The sequence below is a fragment of the Physeter macrocephalus genome, chromosome 11, assembly GCF_002837175.3.
Source record: "Physeter macrocephalus isolate SW-GA chromosome 11, ASM283717v5, whole genome shotgun sequence".
NCBI lineage: Eukaryota > Metazoa > Chordata > Mammalia > Artiodactyla > Physeteridae > Physeter > Physeter macrocephalus.
In genome coordinates, this window is record NC_041224.1 from 63,776,430 (window position 1) to 63,800,692 (window position 24,263).

The window sequence follows — 24,263 nt, forward strand, 5'->3', positions numbered from 1 at the left end:
ACACACACACACACACACACACACACACATATATATGTATAATTTCAGTTCATGTTTTTATATTACAAACATGTTTTTGAGATCTATGTTGATAATTTAGATCAAGCGTATTCATTTTAACTGCTATATAGCATGTCACTATATAAATTACCACCATGCACAATCCATTCTCCTACTTGTAGACATTTATGTTATTCACAATTTTGCACCATCAGAAAATAAACTGCAGTGAATATTCTTTCATATGAGTTCAAGAGTTTCTCTGAAGTACATACCTGAACGTGGAATTACCAGGTTGTAGTGTACCTATTTTCAGCTTTACAGGATATTGCCAAACTCCTGTACATGGGTTTTACCCATTTGCTCTCTCTAGCAGAAGCACTGAGAGTTCTTATTTCTTCAAACCTTGACTATACTTGGTATCATCAGACTTTTGGTTTTTGCCATGCTGATGGGCATGAATGGTAAACAAGACCATTTTATAAAAGCATCCATACATAATAAAGCTTTGACATTCATAAAATTTTATGTAAACAATATGATATAAAATGTATCAAGCAAAAAGACTAGAGTACAAGGAGAAACTGAGTTATAAAACAAGAGAGTGAGGCATTACCCTGTCACCAGCAAATGCATGACATGTCGACCATTTTTTAAATATGATTACACAACACAGAAAATACACCTTCTTCTGGAGCATCCATTGCTCAATCTTCAAATTCCAAAAGATGGAAACAATTTGAGGCACATTAACTTCACAAAATGAACAGCCAAAGTTTAAATGTAAAACCTCAACCTTTCAGATATATTTAAAATATTTCAAGGAACAAAAATATATATAATTAAAACCAGATTACACAAAATGACAAAACTAACAAAGAAAAAACATATGTGATAAAAACCACTGTAGGGGCTTCCCTGGTGGCGCAGTGGTTAAGAATCCACCTGCCAATGCAGGGGACATGGGTTTGAGCCTTGGTCTGGGAAGATCCCACATGCCATGGAGCAACTAAGCCCACGCACCACAACTACTGAGCCTGCGCTCTAGAAGCCCGCGAGCCACAACTACTGAGCCCACGTGCCACAACTACTGGAGCCCACGTGCCTAGAGCCTGTGCTCCGCAACAAGAGAAGCCACTGCAATGAGAAGCCAGCGCACCACAACAAAGAGTAGGCCCCGCTCGCCACAACTAGAGAAAGCCCAGGCACAGCAATGAAGACCCAATGCAGCCAAAAATAAGTAAATTAAATAAATAAATTTTTTATAAAACCACTGTAGTATTATTGTGAGGTATATTTGTTCATGTAAGCAATTATTATTAAAATATTTAAAAACAGGGCTTCCCTGGTGGCGCAGTGGTTGAGAGTCCGCCTGCCGATGCAGGGGACACGGGTTCATGCCCCAGTCTGGGAGGATCCCACATGCCGCGGAGAGGCTGGGCACGAAAGCCATGGCCACTGAGCCTGTGCTCCGCAACGGGAGAGGCCACAACAGTGAGAGGCCCGCGTACCACAAAAAAAATAAAAAATAAAAAAAAATATGACCTATGTAGTAGACTCAAGAAATTTTTTTTTAAGGAACAAACAAATGTAAACTGGCAACAACGTGGAGCATAGGTTACTTCCATACATTTGTATAAATTGGTACAACCATGTAGAGAGTAATTTGTCAGTATCAGTAAAGCTCAATATGTGTATATACCATAACCCAACAATTCCACTCCTTGGACTATACCCAAGAATAATTCTCACACATGTTAACAAGGAGACATGTAGAAGAATGCCTGTCATAGTACTATCTATAAATGGAAAATTACAAACAACTTCACTCCCCACTAAAAAAGATAAATTATGTTTTATTCATATAATAGAATTTTATACAACAGCTAAAAATAAGAATCTAGAATATATAAACCAGCACTGAAAAATCCCCAAAACAAAATATGAAGTGAAAAAGTCAAGTTTTAGAATGATACATACAGTATTAACATTTATATAAAGTCTGAAAACATGCAGAACAACAAAACTATATATTCTTTATGGAAAGAAACATCTATCTATTCTGAAAGTGTAAAAACAAGAACAGGAATGACAAAAACTAAATTCAAGTCAAAAAGGTACAAACTTCCAGTTATAAAATAAATGTCACATGTCATGGGGATGTAATATACAGCATGGTGACAACAGTTAATAAAAACTGTAATCCATATTTGAAACTTGCTAAGAGAGTTGATCTTAAAAGTCCTAATCACAGGAAAATAAATTTTTTGTAACTATGTATGCTGAAAGATGTCAACCAGACTTACTGTGATCATTTTGAAATATATACAAATATTGAAATATTATGCTTTATACTTGAGACTAATGTTGTATGTCAATTATAACTCAATGAAAAATAAAAAACTGTAGAGAAATCATAAACAAAAAAGAAAATCTGAACACTGACTATATGTCTGAGACTAAAAAACAACTGTTAATTATTTTTAGGTAATAATAATAATAATAATAACATTGTGAAGTTTTTTAAAATTTTTGTTAGATTTAGATTTAGATTTAAAATTTGTTTGATTTGCAGTGTTGTGTTAGTTTCAAGTGTGCAGCAAGGTGAATCAGTTAATCATATACATATATCCACTCTTTTTATAGATTCTCTTCCCATATAGGTCATTACACAGTATTGAGTAGGGTTCTCTGTGCTATACAGTAGGTTAATTATTGTGAATATTTTAAAAACATCTAAATTATCTTTTAGATATTTGGGATTTTGTTTTGGAATTTGTTTTAAAAGAATTGGGAAGGAACAGAGGTGAAGATACAGATGAAAAGAGAGAGGCCACATTAATAAGTGATGAAGCTTAACAGTGGGTACTTGGGTTATGTTCATTATATGAGGGGTACTTGGGGTTCTCTCTGCTTTCGACTGCATTTAAAATTTCAATTAATAAAAACTAGAAAAAAAACTAAATTCATAGTAGTATTTACTTCTGCTGGGGGCAGAGTACACAGTGGACTTCAAATACAAGCAATATTTTATTACTTGGATGAGGTTTCAAGTACACAGGTATTTATCATGCTGTTTTCCACATATACTGTATGCTGAAAACATTTCATAATTTAACAGAAAAAAAGAAGAAAATATATTAAAATAGAAATCAATACATAATAAGTAAATAAGAAATGAAAGACAAATCTCACATATCAAAAGAAAAAATTAAGAAACACAAATAGAAAGCTGAAAGCTAATACCATAGAAAAAAAATTTTTAAACATCAACAAAATATTTACGAAGAATGCAAAAGTAATAAGTTTTAAACATTTAATCAACAAATTATTTCCTAGAACAACATAAATTATCAAAATTAATTCAAGCCAGATTTGAAAATTCTGAGAAATCAGTCAACACAAAACTAACTGGAAGAACAACAAATACAAATTGGTCACAGGGTTGATATTGTTCAAATCTTTAAGGAACATATTCTCTGCTAATGATTCCTCTTTTAAATGCAGAAAAAAAATTTTAAAGAATGAAAAACCACCCAATTCATTTCAAGGAGCTGATTTAATGCTGACACTAAAACCTGACAATGGTCATACACAGATCTACACACATATACACAATCACACAAAACACACTAATCTTGCTTGTATTTGATAAACATCCTAAAAAAAATTATTGAATTCATATTTTAATCAGCTACCTCTATAATTTTCTGAATAGTCTTAATCATGCATATATGACTTTAAATTTTTAAAATAAACTTTACTGAGGGAATTCCCTGGCAGCCCAGTGGTTAGGACTCGGCACTTTCACTGCTGGGGCCAAGGTATGATCCCTGGTCGGGGACTAAGATCCTGCAAGGTGCGTGTTGAGGCCAATAAATAAATAAATAAACTGTATTAATAACAAAATATTAATAATTAGCAATGGGCTCAATATCCAATCTACAATGTTTCTCATATTCACCTGAGAAACTGATATGTATATTAAAAATTCATTCTTTAATATTGTTTCAATAGATGTTAAATATACTCAAAACACATAAATCTACTAAAAACTGAACAATTTATGGTAATGATGATGGTTCTAATATTTCACAACATAAACATGCTCCACAATTAAATACAACTCATCTACTGGAGACTGTTCGCTTTTAATAATTTCACAAGCATCTATCCCAGATAGGATTTAGTACACAGAAGATGCAAAGCGTTCACTACTGCCTGAGGTAACTACAAAAAATAATTGGAAAAAATAAATAAAATTAAACCATTATTTGTTCTTAAAAGCTAAATCTATATTTATTATTGAATTGAATCACTTTGGGAAGGAGGGAAATTAAATTAAACCTTTACTAAAGAGTTTATATTTTAATTAAACCAGTTATTGTGCCTTTCAATCTTATTTCAATGAAAGCCTTAAGGTTCCAATTATCATTATCAATGTTAATCAATTAGAGAAAATCATATTTAAAAATAAGATCTAACCATGGGAATTCCCTGGCAGTCCAGTGGTTAGTACTCTGCGCTCTCACTGCCGAGGGCCCAGGTTCGATCCCCCGTTGGGGAACTAATATCCCACAAGCCACACGGCCAAAAAACAATTTTAAATTAAAAAATAATAATAATAATAAATATAAGATCTAATTATAGGCAGGATACCCTGGTAGGTCTTCTCAGACCTTCTCTAGCTCATTGACTTTGAAGATTATCTTCTTTCTACTTACTAAACCTCCATTCCTAGAACCAGTCCAAACTATATATAACAAGAAGGAATTTGAAAAGCTTGAGTTCAAAAGTGAGATTTGCAATCAAATCACATTTAGTTGTTACTCTAACTTTGACACTGGTAAGTCCAATTCTCAGAATTGGATTTCTCCTTTTTTTTACCAATACCTCTTTAAATTGTCTGAATTCCTCTTACTAGTCTCTCACCAAAAAAAGTAACACTGCACTAGGACCAGAAGCCTTGGTACTTGCTGAATGCCTAAACTTATAAGAAAGACCACTAGCCACAATACCAAATGTTTGACTAAAATATCACCTGAAATGCCTGCCTGAAATACCATCTGTTTTCTGACCCTCAGGACCTTCAAAATTACAGCTTTCAGATACCACAATCCACACCCTGGAACTTCTTTCCAATGAGTGAATCTACTTCCAATTCAAGGTACTCCCTCCTGACCCTTCTTCCAGGCTAACTCATTCCATTAAAGTTAATAAGCAACAGCAAGGCATGTACAAAATAATAAACACTGTAAGGTTAGATCAATAAGAGGTATCCATTGCTCTCAAAGAACATTGCTGCCACCTTAAAATGGACACCAACTGGTAAACAATTAACTTTATGCTACAAAGCCAATACTGAACTATGCTAAGGAGAAGCAAATGTTCTATGCTGATAGAGTCAGTTTAGACCCTTTAATATGGTTAAGTCCCATGAAGTAGTATATGAACCAAGATTTGAAAGATAAGTGATATTTTAACAGAAAAAAAGGTTATTCATTGCAAAAAACTGGAAACGATCAACGTGTTCTTCAACAGATGAATGGATAAACCAACTGTGGTATAATACATCCACACCATGGACTATTACCCAGCAATAATGAGAAATGAGCTATCAAGCCAGGAAAAGCCACAGACGAATCTTAAATGTATATTGCTAAGTGAAACAAATCAGTCTGAAAAGGCTACATATTATATGACTCTAATTATGTTATATTCTGGAAAAGGCAAACCTACAGAGCTAGTAAAAAGATCAGTAGTTTGCTGGGATGGACTGAACAGGTGAAGCACAGGGAATTTTGGGGGCTGTGAAACTATTTTGTATGTTGATGTAGTGGAGGATACACGACATTATGCATCTGTCACAACCCAAATAGCAAAAAGAGTGAATCTTAATGTATACAAATTTTTAGAAAATTATTTAAGATGTTGTGGGAATCTTAGGAAAAGAATACAGACCATGACATGAAAACTGTATGACAAATATATGGAACAACCTCAGTGAAGGGGGTGGGAGGAAAAGGTGCTGACCTAAGTAATTCTGGAAATAAATGGAGTCTGTAAAACTAGGAGTAACATGACTCCATAAAGTCATTTCCCACAGGGATATGGGTTAAAAATTCTAATACTGCTTTACAGGTATACTGGAATTGAATACCTAAATGAATGGCAGATTGATGGGAGACAGCTTCCTCACTGTTAGAGTGTGAGTTTACAGATAAGCAAGGGGAGAAGGCTAGAATGATACATGTGCTAATGGATTAGTTAGAAACAACAGTATAATCTCATGTTTATCTTTTTATTAATTTTTATTTTTTACTGAAGTATAGTTGACTTACAACGTTTCAGGTGTACAGCAGTGATTCAGTTTTATTTATATATATACATAATATATATAAATATGTATTCTTTTTCAGATTCTTTTCCATTGCAGGTTATTATAAGATACTGAATACAGTTCCCTGTGCTATGCAGTAGGTCCTTGTTGTTTATCTATTTTATATATAGCAGTATGTATTGGTTAATCCCAAATTCCTAATTTATCCCTCCCTCCCACTTTCCCTTTTGGTAACCATAAATTTGTTTTCTATATCTGTGAGTCTATTTCTGTTTGTAAATAAGTTCATTTGTATCGTATTTTTAGATTCCACATAGAAGTGACAGCATACAATTATTTGTCTTTCTCTGTTTGACTTACTTCACTAAGTATGATAATCTCAAGGTACATCCATGTTGCTGCAAATGGCATTATTTCATTCTTTTTTATGGCTGAGTAGTATCCCATTGTGTGTGTGTATATACACACCACATCTTTACCCATTCATCTGTCAATGGACATTTACGTTGCTTCCGTATCTTGGCTATTGTAAATAGTGCTGCTATGTACATTGGGGTGCACGTGTCTTTTCGAGTTAGAGTTTTTACTGGATACATGCCTAGCAGTGGGATTGCTGGATCATATTATAGCTCTATTTTTATTTTAGTTTTTTAAGGAACCTCCATACTGTTCTCCATCGCAGCTGCACCAATTTACATTCCCACCAACAGTGCAAGAGGGTTCCCTTTTCTCCACACCCTCTCCAGCATTTACTATTTGTAGACTTTTTGATGACAGCCATTCTGACCGATATGAGATGATACCTCATTGTGGTTTTGATTTGCATTTCTCTAATAATTAGCAACGTTGAGCATCTTTTCATGTGCCTGTTGCCATCTGTATGTCTTCTCTGGAGAAATATCTATTTAGGTCTTCTGCCCATTTTTTGATTGGGTTGTTTGTTTTTCTGATATTAAGCTGTATGAACTGTTTGCATATTCTGGAAATTAATCCCTCATCAATTACATTGTTTGGAAATATTTTCTCCCATTCTGTAGGTTCTCTTTTCACTTTGTTTATGGTTTCCCTTGCTGTGCAGATCATGTTTATCTTTATATAGATATAGATGGTTACATAAAAATATTTGTAGATATGTGAATATACTCAGGGGAGTATACACACATATATTTCCTGTCAGAGGAGAGGGCCAACAAAAATCATATCCCTTTTAAGATGAGTAGTTAGCTCAGAAAACATGAGAAATCATCACTCCAGGAGGAAAGAATAAGGTAATAATAAGGACCCTGATATGGGAAGAAACGTCATAGGAGATGAAGACCTTTGGCTCCCATTCAGCCATGAAGAAAGAAAAAGTAGTACACTTTTCTCCACCTATCCAGATACCCCATCTTCAAATAAAATAATCTAACCAACATCCTACTATGACAGGAAATCTCAAATATAGAAGGAGAAAAATTACAAAGGCCTAGAACATCATACAGTATAGAGTGAAATACTCATCCTATTCAGCAAATTGAGGAATCATGGATATCTGGGGCAAAGGGAGGCAGGGGAGAAAACCCAAATCTTCTAAAGATTCTGGCACACACAACAGCAAAAATTCCAACTTTTGGAGTAACACTATTATTAAAAAGCATTAACCCATTTATACCTACAAAATAGTTACACAAAATAAAAACTGAAAAGTTACCCAGTATTTGAAATGACAACTGAGAATGTAAACACTTACTTCTAATAATTCTGAGACAACAGGCAGAACTTCAGGATTACATATATCTATGGAGTCATCCCGGTATGTCTTCTTTTTATAACAGATATTACCCAAATGTAATATTGCTGAGAGAAGAGAGAAAATCCTGTGAAAATAAAACCATAAATTACAGCTTGCTTATGTGCATTCTCTAAGCTTATTTCATTCCAAAATTCTAATCAAGCAAATTAACCAGTACAAAGCATTTAGTCTTCAGAAAAATAAGAAATAGGTTAATAATAACTATAATAACTAAAATTTATTGAGTGTTCACTATGTCGGGCACTGTGCAAAGCACTTTAGATAACCCTTTCAGAATTATATCACCTGTCAGATATAGCTATTTGAAGGGGACTTCTTACTATTGTCTGAATCTGCCGTAGTGTTTCAAAAGTCCATGGACTTTCTAAACGCTTTTCATCCTGCCTGGAATGTCCTTTCCCTACACTGTCTATTTCAGATCTACTGAATCAGAGTCTTTAAAAGAAAGGTCTTAGAATCTGTATTTTAACAAAGTAACCTAGGTGATTTTTTATTATTAGTTATATTTTTAAAATGCTTTCCTACATCATATTATACTGCCCATCATATTATAAAATGCTTTTTAAAAAACAGTATGAGGCCACTGGGGTATATTACCTAATATCAGGCCCTTAATGTGAAACATCTGCATCTGGACTGTTCTTCCCTCCTGTCTCAGAAGAACACATGCCCCTCCTCCAGCCAACAACTAATCCCTACGCTTGTGCTATACATCTCATGAACTCAGTTTACTCTGGAACATTATTACACCAATTTTCTATCTCTCGCCTGAACCTGACAAGAACTTTCTATCAAAATAATCTCACTTCTCTTTTACTTTAAACAACCCATCCTAGATCCCACATCTTCTTCACTTCACAAACAAGCTTATTGAAATGTCAACTTACACTCCTTGCCTTCACTTTGTCATTCCCTATTTGCTAACACATTCTGGCATCTGCCTCCCAGTAAAATGTCTCATAGAAGTTACCAAGAACCTCCATGTAACTTAGAAAAATATATTATGTCCTTAACTTACATGATATCTAAACGCTCAAAGGCGTTTAACACAGTTGAATACTCCATCTAAAAGCCCTTCCTACAAATCTATATATACACACATCTTTGTGCCTTCTCCAGTTATTTCCTCAGAATAAATCTGTTCTACTTATGAAATTTTAACTATGTGTTTTCCTAAAATTAGGAAGCATTTTAAATAAAACAAAGATATTGCTTTAGGAACCTAACAGCTGTACTTTCGGAGGTCCTGAAGCAACATCTAATTCATAGGTGTAATTTTTCAAATAATTTAAAATTTTTAAATGATTGAGTCATTAACACAACTCAAACAAAATACAAGTCAATTCTAAAGGAATATTTCATAAAAACGTTCTGAGTTAGAGAGGAAACTCAGTATCAACTGAAATATAAAAACTACTGAAAGCCAAAAACATAAAAAAACAAACTTATGAGCCATTTTTTTAAAAACTATCTTTAGTAGTAGTTTATATAGTTGCATATTACACTATTTCAGAATTTTGGATTCAATAATCAGCACAATAATGTTTCTCACACACAAATATGTGATGCATAGTCTCCAGCAATAATAAATGTCTTATAAACAATTGAATATACTATAATTCAATATTCAAAGATTTATAAATATGAATTAAGAATCCCTGCTCTCAAAAAGCTTATAAGGTTAAGGTTATTTGCATCTTTAAAGTAGTTTGTTTTATTTTAAATATAATTTACGTCTTTATTTTAAGCATAATTTACTCCATCCTTATCTCAACCTTTTTACAGTTCTATTTTGTTTATATTTACAATGAAAAAAATACATTTAGCACAATGCTACAGATATAAATTTACAGTTGAAATACATAGAAAATTATGTTATACTGAAAGGTATGCATGTCTTAATAAGATTAAAGATCAATGATATAGAAAACAAGGAGTTATAAAATAGTGTTACAAAGCAACGGTTTTTAGGTAAGGTACATGGAGAGGTTTGGGGGGCATCATGAGCCCTTGCGATAATATGCAAATGTTTATGTATTACATTTTACGGGAAGAAGAGATCCAACTTTCAACAGACTCTCAAAGATTTATGACAAAAGAAAGCAATTCAAAACAAGTCTTTTAGAAAAATTAATTTTCTAATTCTAAGTAACGTTTAAGATGGAACTGGATCAGGCACTGGATCAGGAATATCAGAAAATTGTTTCAAAGGATCAAAGAAGAGGAATTTTTGAAACACACATCATGATTTATTCTCTACCAAGGGTATAAGAATACAATAAATAAACTCACTGTCTTCGTGTCTTGGGAAGGAATCCTACCATTTCCATGGCTAGTTGTAAGCGTTCAAAGTCATGCCTCAAATCTTCCCCCTCCACTGTGAAGCAATCCTGTTTTTTTAAGAAAAAAGGGGGAGTAAAATCAAGACTACCTATTGAAAAGTAATCTAAGCCACGTGGAAATATAGTAATTTTAGATAAATATACCTATTATAAAAATTAGAGCTGGTGAAATATTTAGACATTGCCAAATTCATTAGCCCTCTTATCTTACTACAAGTATGCACACTAAACACATACCTACCAAAATACCAGTAGGTTATCTTTTCTCCCTCTTTCACAATCACCCAAGCAAGTATCTCAAAAGTAACTTAAGAGCTAGCAATATGTATAAAATGTTCTGATACAAAGTTTGATTTTGAGTGGTTCTGAAGAGTCTCGGAGATCCAAAGAATTTAAGAGAGCTCAATTCCACAAATGTTATTTATTCAACAAATATTTAATGAGTGTCTACCCATATGCAAGGTGAACTAGATCCTGGGACACAAAAATAAATTTTAGAAAGGCAACAATTTAGTTGAGAAGTGGAGACTAGACTTTTATAATACAAAGATGTTTATATTATATCAATATTAGAAATAACATAAATATTATATTCCTATTGAATAATATAAACAACATGGTAATCAATCAGCAAAATAAAAAAGCATATGTGAAAGTATAAAAACCTGCAAAGAACACACATGATATGAGTCAGTAAAAATAGTTATGGACTACCAAATAAAAAAATACTACTCTTCTAGAGCAACTCTTGCATTTCACTTCCCCCAAAAGACAAACAGTAACACTGTACACATAATCTAAATCTTTAAAACAAAAAATAAGTCTTTAAGTCCCTTTACTATATGTTCTCACAGTCCCTTACACTTAACATTTTCAGAAACCTCCTCACATGTATTTACTTTTTTAATGCCTATCTTCCTATGAAATATTGTATTAAATACTCAATGAACACATGAACTATTATTTGTCTCATTTACTGCAGTTCTCCAATGTCAAGTCAGTGCCAAGAAGAAAGTGGGAAATTATTAAAGTAGATATACAATGAATGATTTATTTAACTGAATGAGATATTCCTTTTTGAGAAGTAAACAAAGTGCTCATTTATTTTTTAAAAAGTATTTATCAAGTATCTACCATGTACAACTTGCTTTAGGCATTGTAAGAATGAGTTAATGAATATATATGTAAATAATAAAATTTAAAATTAAATATTAAGTTAGAATGCTATTAAAAATATTTTTATTCTCTATGGAAAGGTATACATGGATAGTTTAAATTTTTTAATTCACTTCAAGAAACATTCTGAGAACCCATGTACTTAATTTTCTGACTATAAAATTTTGGTAAGCAATTTTAAGACATACTTCTACAGACATGCCAAAATCCTACCTACTAAAAAATTTTAAGTTAACACATTTTTCTTTTACCTATAGTAAAGCTTTTTAAAAGCTCTTGCTTTTCGTCCCCCCAAAACCACAAAGAGCTCACTCATTTTATGATTTAGTAAAAAGTTTTCTAAAATAAATCAGTGGGGAAAAAGAGAACTATGCTTCCACTTGTGTAAACTCAATGATACAGTAATGATTCTCATAACTGACAGTTGTTCTTATCTACCCCAAGAATGAATAAAAGAATATGTATAAAATATTGAGAACATAAATTGAATAAAGAACTAAAATATAAATACATTTATACTTGCTGTTATCTATAATCAAATTGTTCTTTGGAAATACAAAATGGTCTCAGTGAAGACAAAAATCATAATTAACTTTTAAATGCTTGTACTTAATGTGTATTTCCCTGATGACAATGGTATTAGAAAAACTAAGGAAGGACTAACCTACCAGACCAGAAATATCTTTATCTTAATCTGAGTTCCTATGGAAGCAGACCTTGAGACAAAGATTCAGTACAAGTACTAGCGGAATGTAGGGAAGGCAATGTAGCCTAAATAGGGTACAATATTAAAGTAGCTACCACAGTGGGTAACTGGACTTTAATCCCAAAGTAATCTCTGGGAAACAGTATAAAAAAATAGACAGGTGAAGGAGCGGGAACACTCATATACCACCTCCCATGAGTTATCGGTTGAGGAATTCTAGAGATAAGCTGTTAACTCCTAGGAACTTCTAGAGGGTCATGCAAGAGCACAAGGCCTTCCAGGGTTCTGAGAAAAGCCTTCAAGCACCAAGATACAAATACTGGCTGTTGGAGGTCATTTAGAAAACAATGAAACGGTAAGGGTCAAAGAATAAGGCAGGGAACTAACCAACAACTGTTCGGACCCTTTCCACTGAAAGAAAATAGTTGATTCCTCTTGTCAAACTTAGCTCAGGCTCTAGTCTTACTTGATAACATGCCACTGCACACTCCCCACAAACACACCAAAATGTTCTTTCATGTTATCAGCCTTTTTTCCCTTTGTATGAGATGATGAGAATGCTTTCTCATTTATAAGTACCTACAATAAGCCTGGCATATCATAAACATTTAGGAGGGAGAGAAAGTGAAGAGCAGAGTCAAATTACACATTTTTCTCCTACGCTGTATATATTTCTTAGAATGGTGCTTATAAAAATCATACTTTTTTATAGCTACCAGTTGATAATATGACATAAATAGGAATAAATGACTTTGAGAATTAGTAGAGATGCTGAAGATCATTTAAGAAAAAAGAATATAAAGAACATAGCCTGATTTGAATCCCAATTACACTATTAACTTGCTTCATCACAGTGGGGGAAAGTCACTTAAATTCTGAGCCACTGTTGCTTCTGGTGTGAAAGGTAATCATACTAACTACAACCAGGGGTTTTATAATGATCAAACATAATATGGATGTTAAAGTGGTTTTTAAATGGAAAAATATATGCAAAGGAAGTTGTGCAGCATGCAGAGACCTTCATATTGGACTGGCATAAAGCCAAAAAGGCAGTATTTAAGAGAGTGACCACAAATTTATAAACTGTTGAACAGTGAATAGCAGTAAGAGTGCTATGTTGTAGAAATACTTAAAATAGGGAGAATGGAAACATTATGAATTCAAAGATTCCTGCCCAAGTTGCATCAGGATTCCTGCAGAAGGTCTACCTCATGGGAAAATGGGAGGCCAGGTACTATACAAATGGTTGGGTTCCTATAAAGGCAGTAATGACCAGGATGGAAGCTTGGCCTCACTGAGATATGAGTTCTAATCCTCTGCAGCATGGTGGAATGTCAATATCCTGAGACCTATTCTGGCAATTCTCACTAAACTCGCCTGATAGTTGGACCCTAAAATCATTCAAAGCTTAGTTCAGAAAAATTTTAAAATTAGGTGACACTAACTGTTTACATTGAAGTTATTCAGAACCGGCTTTAAGGTAAAACTGTTTGAATAGATTATTACCATTTAAAGAAGGGAAATTAGCATTTACTAAATATCTTCTACATATCAGTCATTATGAGAGTCACTTACCATTTATAATCTCTAAATCCTCAAAACACAAGGAGTTAATTATGCATATGTATATTTAATTGTACGTACATTTATAGGGAAGAAAATAGACTCAGAGGTTATATAAGTCATCTAAATAACAGGGGTGGCGAAACCAAAATCTGTCCAGTTCTAAATCCTCTGCTATCTCCCATGAAACACTAGTTGCTTGAGCTTGTATTAATAGGATAACCCTTAAAAGGAATTAAATCACCATACAATGGGCAACAACAGGTCCCTTGTCAAAAGCAATTTTCTCACCATAGCTCCTCTTGGGATCATTTATACAATTCCAAATAATGTATGTTAAAAAATACAACACAAATTGCAGAACCCTCCTTAATCCTCTCTTCCTATAATGCTAGTCACATAAGTTCAATACCTCAGAGTGAAACAAGTTTAGTTTGCCCCCAAATATACTACGAGGAGGAGCTAAGAGGAAAGAATAAAACAAAAGATCCTCAAATAGACAGCTTGTTTGCATTAATTACCTTACAAAAAAAAAGCAACAGAAATTAATCAAAGTTCTAACTATAATAGATTTGAAAATGTAATAAATGGGAGGGTAGTGATGAAAGTAATGTTAAGGGAGTAGGAGAGTACAGTTACAAAGTTCTTCTAAGAGGAAAAGATGGAGAGTGATGTTTTCAGTGGTGGCAGCAATGGGGGAAACATTTACTGTGCGCTTACACAGTATTAAGCAATCTATCAAACTCTTTAGATACACTAATTTAATACTCATGAAAGTTAAAGACCATTATTATTCCCTTAAATAAGTGATGGAAACAAAAGAATAAGTGATCTGTTTGGGTTCTCAAAACTAGTAAGTAGATGGAGCCAGTATTCAAGTCAGGTCTATCTACTTCAGAGCCCAAAAATTCTTAAGCATTACTTACACTGTCTAAACAATAGCAGACCAGTTCACAATTTCACCATAAGCTCTGCAAAGGCAATCAAGTCTTATATTCACCATATGAGTTTCCCAGTCTCCTACCTACTTCGCAATGAGGCACACACAGTCACTTGGTGTACTAGGCGAAAGATGGAAGCTTCTCAAGAGTGACAAAACAGCATAAAATTTTTCTATTAAAAGTTATCAGCATCTATAAATTTAAGTGTCTAAAATTTATTTTCCAAAATATTAAATCTGAAACTGCAAATTACTTGATTTATTATGAAATGGTAATGCAATTAAACTGAAGGAAAAAATTAATGTCATAATTACTAATCCTTCTCAACTGATAGTTTTGCAATTAGAGGAGTTTGTAATCACATGCAGTGAGAATGAAAGTGATGGTTATTTAAAGCAAGGAATAAGACATGTTATGTTTCCAGGAGGAATAGTTAATAAATTAGTTCATTAGTTAATGAATATAGATGAGTGCATGTTTTCAGCCTCTCACATCTGACCTAATTGCAAACTGAAGTAAAGGAAAAAGACTTTTTGTGTTCTTTTTACAATTACAAACTTGTTCTTACAAAATATAACAAATAAAGCTAAATTTACCTACTCATTTTATATTATATCATATATGCCCTTAAATCATTCTCAATTTAAAACATAAAATAATCTTATTTATAGGAATTTCAATTCTTAATTTTTAGAAAATTACATAAAGGCTATAGCCTCTCTTGCTATTTAAAAAAAAAGTATGCATTAATTATGTGAAAAGACTGTTACCTGACATATAAAACAGGAAGGATGTAACTTTTTAAAATAAACAATAAATATTACTCATAATATGTGGGTAACTAAACTACTGAAAAAGAACTGAAACAAACAAATCTCAAGGAAAAAAATCCTATAGTTCATAAGGATCCATAACAATGCTGAAATCAGGAATGCAATCAATTTATTACTGGTCAAAATAAATACTGAATACAGTCTAAACAGCCAAAAAAATCAAAAAATGGTAAATTGGTTTTTAATCAATAAACCATACACATACAAATAAATCAATTCAAATAAATTAAACATTGATTTATCTTCTTTCTTAGATTCTTTGTTTGTATTTTAGCTGATTTTCTTCCTAAGTCACAAGACAGATGCAAATGAGCAAGGTGAGGGTCCTTTAACAGGAACACAGAATATTTAGACACTTGTACTGACCGGCTCAGAGTCATAGCAATAATCATCCCAGCTCTGTCTGAGGGGTTTCTTTGTTATCTGAAAGTAAGGCAGATTAGTTAGGTAGAAGTAATGATTATTACACTTCTCTAATCACCTCTTAGATGTAGTGTTCACGTAGCACAGCTGTTACCAAAGAAAGTTATTTTGTATAGCAGCACAAAACAAGAAACAACTAAGTAAACATTCAGATTCTGGGAGATCATATATTATCATAACCAATCCATACTTGCTATTATTCAGTTACTCTGAAATATAGTAACTGCTGAGTCCCATAGTCTCTGAATATTGACCTTATGACAAGAATATGTATGGTATGGACACTGATTACAAAAAATATCTGGAAGAGATGCAATAAACTCTGGATTTCTCTAATGCTAACAACTATCAGCTCATTTATGGGCAATTACTACTTTTTAAAAAGGAAAATATTTAATCACCCATATATAAGGCAAATAGTTTCAACAGGAAGGGAAAGGAAAAAACTCAGAAGCTAAATCAATGATTTTTTTTAATATACTTAAATTCAATATAGTAAAAATGCCTAGTGTCATAATGGGAAGTGATATATAAAATAATTTTGAAATTCTCAATATAGTAATACAGAGTTATATTATCTTATATAAATATGTAGTTTCAAAATTAGGAAATATCAGTTATACAGCATGCTCTATATCTTGCAAAAAGTCTGAGATGTTATTTTCATAACCCTAAATACATACTACAATCTCCGAGCCACATCAAAGTGTCAATTTCCTTACAAAACCCTCATAAGAATTTTTTAAATGACCCAAAGGAATTTCTTTCCATAGACATTACATCTTGCCTCAAACAAAAAAATGAGGGGAGACAATCTGTTATTTAAATGATCTACTATCAGACCAATTCCATTATTACCAGTTCTAGAATTTTTGTTAATATGAGGAATAAAATTGGAGAAACCAATGCAGTGAAAAGTTGTGAGAATTACTACTTATTATGGAAGTTTAGGGGTGAATTTTGAGTTACAAGGTAAGTTACAAATTCTCTAAGTCATTTCCTTTAGTGAATTTTCATACTGAATGTTTAATAGGATAATCACTGAGTTATAAAAATAATCATACTCTAAGTCAGTATCATAATATCATGCAAAGATGTATATGTATTAGACTTCAAACATGCAAATAAAGTTTCAGTAATCCTTTGACAAGGGAAAGCATGAATCATTAGTAACATTTAACATGCTGTGGTCTGTAGCAGGTAAATCACTTTGGAAAGAGTAAAGCATTTTTCTAAATTGGAAGTATCTATAAACAGTTTATTATTCTCTTAAAGAGTCTCACAAAAAGCAAAAGGTACACATATAACTAATCTTTTCCAATTAATATAATAATAATTTTTAAATTTAAGAACTGCATCACATAGATTTTTAGATTGCATACATGAAAATGCTAGTTAATATCCACTACCAACCAGGTTTCAGAAACAAAGTACTAGGAAAAAAAACTTTTTTCAAGACCTAAAATTTAATAATGCTCTACATTTCAAAATGCTTTTCATGAACTCTCACCTGATTGAGATAATGATATTCTTCCGGTTGTTTAAGATGGAATGCTAATCTCTCTTCTTCACTTGCTCCTGCCAGGAGGTAATAAAATACATGATAGTTCCTGTTGGAAACAAAGAAGTATGGCTTTATAATGAACATGGTCTAATGGTTATTATTCAACAAGAAAAAAAGAAAGAAAAAGAAAACATTAATTAGTAAACTGTTGCAGCTTTGCTTCATTTTTTTAATACAAAGGTGATAAATTCAATATTTAAGTACTACAGGGGAATTCAAGTGGCAGTCAAGTGGTTAGGACTCAGAGCTTTCACTGCCGTGGCCCAGGTTCAATCCCTGGTCGGGGAACTAAGATGCAGCAAGCCGCGCAGTGTGGCCCAAATAAAAAATAAGTACTACAAAATAAAATAATGTTTTGTATGCTGAATACAAAAGAGAAAGGTGAAGGCAGCAATACAGTAAACTTGAGACCTCTAAAAATTCTCTCCACAGAACCAATTAGAAAACTGGCAAATTTGTCAGAATCAACTCTAGAAATTAACCAAAAGAAAACAGCAATCCAGAGAGTGTTTACACAAGAAAAACAGCTGAATCTCAGTAAAAACAGAAGCTTGATGGCCTTTTAACTTGCCCTATTCTACCTCCTGCTTACCAGATCCATGGTAGCTTTCAATACCAACAGCTTACAACTGAGATGGACAACCGAAGCCTAGCAGCCTCCAAAAGAGGACAGAATGGGGTTGGGGCTCATTCAGAGTATCATTCCCTGAGAAATATGATTATCTGATCTGTCTGGTAGTTCCTTGGAAGGAGCCATTTTCAAAACTATCCTTATTTGACCTGACTCAGAGTTAGCCCAGTACGAAAATCTTTGCCCCAGAGACATTTGTAGGAAACAATTATAGGCAATTTTTGAACATATCAGCTTCCTCCAGCGATGAATAAATGTTGGGGCACACAGTAGGCTAACCAAAAAACTTAAAGGGAAAAGGCGGGAAATGAGACATCACAGAGGCTTTGAAAAGCCCCAATACGTTCCTGGGAATCTAAAAGGCCATGTGCATGCATAAGGCTGTGCCCATGCCCAGGGCTGCACGTCCACTCAGCAAAGACAAGAGGAGATACTAACCTCTCACCTATCACTAACCGAGAAGGTTTGCACAAGGAGGAAGTAAAGGCTAAGGCAGAATTACAAAATGCCTACCTAGGTGTTAAACATCATGGCCCAATACCCATAGAGAGCCCTGAGGCAAAGTCTGGGAGACTTACTGTTTCCAACCATTTAAGGAACACTCTGCTCAATCATTAAATCTAACCAAGCAGATACTTCAATAGCTACACTTGAAAAAGAATACTTTTCAAAGACTTCAAATAAGCTCAGAAAATTCACAAAACAAACAGCAGGAACAAAACAACCACAAACCCTGGAAGGGGAGGAACTCATTTCTAGAGCTGCCACATGATTATTTTAAATGTCCAATTATTACTTAAAACGTCCAATTTTCAACAAAAATTTACAAGTCACGCAAGGAAATCAGAAAGTATAGCACATACAGGCTTCCCTGGTGGCGCAGTGGTTAGGCATCCACCTGCTAATGCAGGGGACACGGGTTCAAACCCTGGGCCGGAAAGATCCCACATGCCGTGGAGCAACTAAGCCCGTGCGCCACAACTACTGAGCCTGCACTCTAGAGCCCGCGAGCCACAACTACTGAAGCCCACGAACCACAACTACTGAAACCCGCGAGCCACAACTACTGAAGCCCAAGCGCCTAGAGCCCATGCTCCACAAAAAGAGAAGCCACTGCAATGAGAAGCCCGCACACTGCAACGAAGAGTAGCCCCCACTGGCCACAACTAGAGAAAGCCCGCACGCAGCAACGAAGACCCAATGCAGACAGAGATAAATAAATAAATATATTTATTTATTTAAAACAAACAAACAAAGAAAGTATACCACATATAAAGGAGAAAAAACATTCAATAATAACTGTTCCTGGGGAGATCCTGACATTAGACTTACTAGATAAGGCTTTTAATCAGCTGTTTTAAATACATTCAAAGAACTAAAGGAAACCATGTTTGAAGAACTAAAGTATGAGAATGCTGTCTCATCAAATAGAAGCTCTCAATAAGTATACAGAACTTATAAAAATAATCAAAAAAGAAATTTTGGAGCTGAAAAGTATAATAACTAAAATGAAAAACTCTCTAGAGGAGCTCAAAAGCAGATTTGCAAGCAGAAGAAGGAATCAGTGGACTTGAAGAAAGGTCAGTTAAGGCTAGTTAGTCTGAGGAAGAGAAAGAACCATGAATGAAGAAAAATTATCAATCTCAGAGATCTGTGGGACACTATTAAGCAGATACCAACACATGCACAATATAGAACACCAAAATATGCACAATGGGAGCCCCAGCAAGAGAAGAAAGAAAAGAGCAGAAAGAATATTTGAAAAACATGACCAGAAACTCCCCAAATTTGATGAAAAATATTAATCTGTACATCCAAGAAATTCACTGAACTCCAGGAGGGAAAAACTCAAAGAGATCCACACCTAGACAAATTAAAACTGTTGAAAGACAACGACAAAATTTTCAAAGCACCATGAGAGAAATGCCTCATCAAGGGATCGTAATATAAGATTACCAACTGATTTCTCATCAGGAACCATGGAAAGGAAACAGATTCAAAGTACTAAAAGAAAAAAAAAATCAAGAATTATATATTCAGCAAAACTATCCTTCAAAAATAAAGGAGAAATTAGGATATTCCCAGATAAACAAAAATTAATATACTTCAGAGCTAACAGATGGGCCCCATAAAAAATGCTAAAGGGAGTTTTTCTGGCTGAAATGAAAGGAAACTAGATGAGATTCAATTAAGCATTAAGAAATAAACAGCAGAGAGGACCTTCAAGATGGCGGAGCAGTAAGATGTGGAGATCACCTTCCTCCCCACAAATACATCAAAAATACATCTACATGTGGAACAACTCCTACAGAACACCTACTGAATGCTGCCAGAAGACCTCAGACTTCCCAAAAGGCAAGAAACCCCCCCAAGTACCTGGGTAGGGCAAAAGAAAAAGGAGAAAACAGAGACAAAAGAATAGGGACGGGACCTGTGCCTCTGGGAGGGAGCCGTGAAGGATGAAAAGTTTCCACACACGAGGAAGTCCCTTCACTGGTGGAAACAGGGGGTGGGGAGGGGGAAGCTTCAGAGCCAAGGAGGAGAGCACAGCAATAGGGGTGCAGAGGGCAAAGCGGAGAGATTCCTACACAGAGGATCAGTGCCGACCAGCACTCACCAGCCCAAGAGGCTTGTCTGCTCACCCACCGGGCCGGGTGGAGGCTGGGAGCTGAGGCTCGGGCTTCGGAGGTCAGATCCCAGGGAGAGGACTGGGGTTGCCTGCGTGAACACAGCCTGAAGGGGGCTAATGTGCCACAGCTAGCCGGGAGGGAGTCGAGGAAAAACTCTGGACCTGCCTAAGAGGCAAGAGACCATTGTTTCGGGGTGTGAGAGGAGAGGGGATTCAGAGCACCACCTAAACGAGCTTCAGACACAGGCGCAAGCCGTGGCTATCAGTGCGGACCCCAGAGACGGGCATGAAACGCTAAGGCTGCTGCTGCAGCCACCAAGAAGCCTGTGTGCAAGTACAGGTCACTATCCACACCTCCCCTCCCGGGAGCCTGTGCAGGCTGCCACTGCCAGGGTCCTGTGATCCAAGGACTTATCCAGGAGAACTTATCCAGGAGAACACACGGCATGCCTCAGGCAGTTGCAACGTCACGCCAGCCTCCGCCACCTCAAGCTCACCCAACATACCCTACCCCTCCCTCCCCCCAGCCTGAGTGAGCCACAGCCCCCTAATCAGTCGCTACTTTAACCGCCCCTCATCTGGACAAAGAACAGATGTCAGAGGGCAACCTACATGCAGAGGCAGGGCCAAATCCAAAGCTGATCCCCGGGAGCTGTGCGAACAAAAAGAAAGGGAAATTTCTCCATGCAGCCTCAATAGCAGCAGATTAAATCTCCACAATCAACCTGATGTACCCTGCATCTGTGGAATACCTGAATAGACAACGAATTATCCCAAAATTCAGGCGGCGGACTTTGGGAGCAACTGTACACCTGGGGTTTGCTGTACACAACTGACTAGTTTCTGATTTACATGTTTATATTAGTTTACCTTTTAGCACTTGTTATCATTGGTGGATTTGTTTACTGGTCTGGTTGCTGTCTGCTTATCTTTTTTTAACAATTTTTAAAAATTTTTTTATTTTAGTAACTTTATTTTATTTTTTCTTTCTTTCTTTTTTTTCTCCCTTTTCTTCTCAGCCGTGTGGCTGACAGGGTCTTGATGCTCCGGCTGGGTGTCAGGCCTGAGCCTCAGAGGTGGGAGAGCCAAGTTCCAAGTTCAGGACAATGGTCCACCAGAGACCTCCTGGCCCCACATAGTACCAATCGGCGAGAGCTCTACCAAAGATCTCCGTCTCAATGCTAAGGCCCAGCTCCACTCAACGAGCAGCAAGCTACAGTGCTGGACACCCCATGCCAAACAACTAGCAAGATAGGAACACAATCCCACCCATTAGCAAAGAGGCTGCCTAAAATCATAATGAGTTCACAGACACCCCAAAACACACCACCGGATGTGGCACTGCCTACCAGAAAGATAAAATTCAGCTCCAGCCACCAGAACACGGTCACCAGTCCCCTCTACCAGAAAGTCTACACAAGCCACTGAACCAACCTTACCCAGTGGGGGGAGACACCAAACACAACGGGAACTACGAACCTGCAGCCTGCAAAAAGGAGACCCCAAATACAGTAAGTAAAGCAAAATGAGAAGACAGAAATATGCAGCAGATGAAGGAGCAAGGTAAAAACCTACCAGACCAAACAAATGAAGAGGAAATAGGCAGCCTGCCAAATATGCAGCAGATGAAGGAGCAAGGTAAAAACCTACCAGACCAAACAAATGAAGAGGAAATAGGCAGTCTGCCTGAAAAAGAATTCAGAGTAATGATAGTAAAGATGATCCAAAATCTTGGAAATAGAACGGAGAAAATATAAGAAACGTTTAACAAGGATCTAGAAGAACTAAAGAACAAACAAACAATGAAGAACAACACTAAAAATGAAATTAAAAATTCTCTAGAAGGAATCAATAGCAGAATAACTGAGGCAGAAGAACAGATAAGTGACATGGAAGATAAAATAGTGGAAATAACTACCGCAGAGCAGAATAAAGAAAAAAGAATGAAAAGAATTGAAGACCGGTTCAGAGACCTCTGGAACAACACTATACGCACCAACATTCAAATTACAGAGGTCCCAGAAGAAGAAGAGAAAAAGAAAGGGACTGAGAAAATATCTGAAGAGATTATAGCTCAAAACTTCCATAATATAGGAAAGGAAATAGTCAATCAAGTCCAGGAAGCACAGAGAGTCCCATACAGGATAAATCCAAGGAAAAAGATGCCAAGACACATATTAATCACACTATCAAAAATTAAATACAAAGAAAAATTAATAAAAGTGGCAAGGGAAAAGCAACAAATAACATACAAGGGAATCCCCATAAGTTTAACAGCTGATCTTTCAGCAGAAACTGTGCAAGCCAGAAGGGAGTGGCAGGACACATTTAAAGTAATGAAAGGGAAAAACCTACAACCAAGATTACTCTACCCAGCAAGGATCTCATTCAGATTTGACGGAGAAATTTAAACCTTTACAGACAAGCAAAAGCTAAGAGAATTCAGCTCCACCAAACCAGCATTACAACAAATGCTAAAGGAAGTTCTCTAGGCAGGAAACACAAGAGAAGGAAAAGACCTACAGTAACAAATCCAAAACAATTAAGAAAATGGTAATAGAAAAATACATATCGATAACTACCCTAAATGTAAATGGATTAAATGGTTCAACCAAAAGACATACACTGGCTGAATGGATACAAAAACAAGACCCATATATATGCTGTCTACAAGAGACCTACTTCAGACCTAGGGACACATACAGATTGAAAGTGAGGGGATGGAAAAAGGTATTCCATGAAAATGGAAATCAAAAGAAAGATGGAGTAGCAATTCTCATATCAGACAAAATAGACTTTAAAGACTATAACAAGAGACAAAGAAGGACACTACATAATGATCAATGGATCAAACCAAGAAGAAGATATAACAATTGTAAATATTTATGCACCCAACATAGGAGAGCCTCAATACTTAAGGCAAATGCTAACAGCCACAAAAGGGGAAATTGACAGTAACAATCATAGTAGGGGACTTTAACACCCTACTTTCACCAATGGACACATCAACCAAAATGAAAATAAATAAGGAAACACAAGTTTTAAATGACACATTAAACAAGATGGACTTAATTGATATTTATAGGACATTCCAACAAAAAACAACAGAATATACTTTCTTCTCAAGTGCTAATGGAACGTTCTCCAGAATAGATCATATCTTGGGTCACAAATCAAGCCTTGGTAAATTTAAGAAAATTGAAATCATATCAAGTATCTTCTCCGACCACAATGCTATGAGACTAGATATCAATTACAGGAAAAAAACTGTAAAAAATACAAACACATGGAGGCTAAACAATATGCTACTAAATAACCAATGG

General features: G+C 35.2%; 1 protein-coding gene across 8 annotated transcripts in view; it reads right to left on the reverse strand.

Moving 5' to 3' along the window:
- Positions 1-24,263, reverse strand: part of MYO9A (myosin IXA) — a 283,494-nt gene that overhangs the window by 191,237 nt on the left and 67,994 nt on the right. For 7 of the 8 annotated variants that reach the window (XM_028495017.1, XM_055088082.1, XM_024128693.3 and 4 more), the window contains exons 5-8: positions 17,627-17,726; positions 16,060-16,116; positions 10,425-10,522; positions 8,070-8,196 (exon numbers count right to left, since the gene is read on the reverse strand). In XM_028495017.1, the coding sequence (XP_028350818.1) occupies positions 8,070-8,196; positions 10,425-10,522; positions 16,060-16,116; positions 17,627-17,726 (382 nt within the window). The remainder of the gene's footprint in view (positions 1-8,069; positions 8,197-10,424; positions 10,523-16,059; positions 16,117-17,626; positions 17,727-24,263) is intronic. The other variant, XM_024128692.3, reaches the window with a different exon arrangement.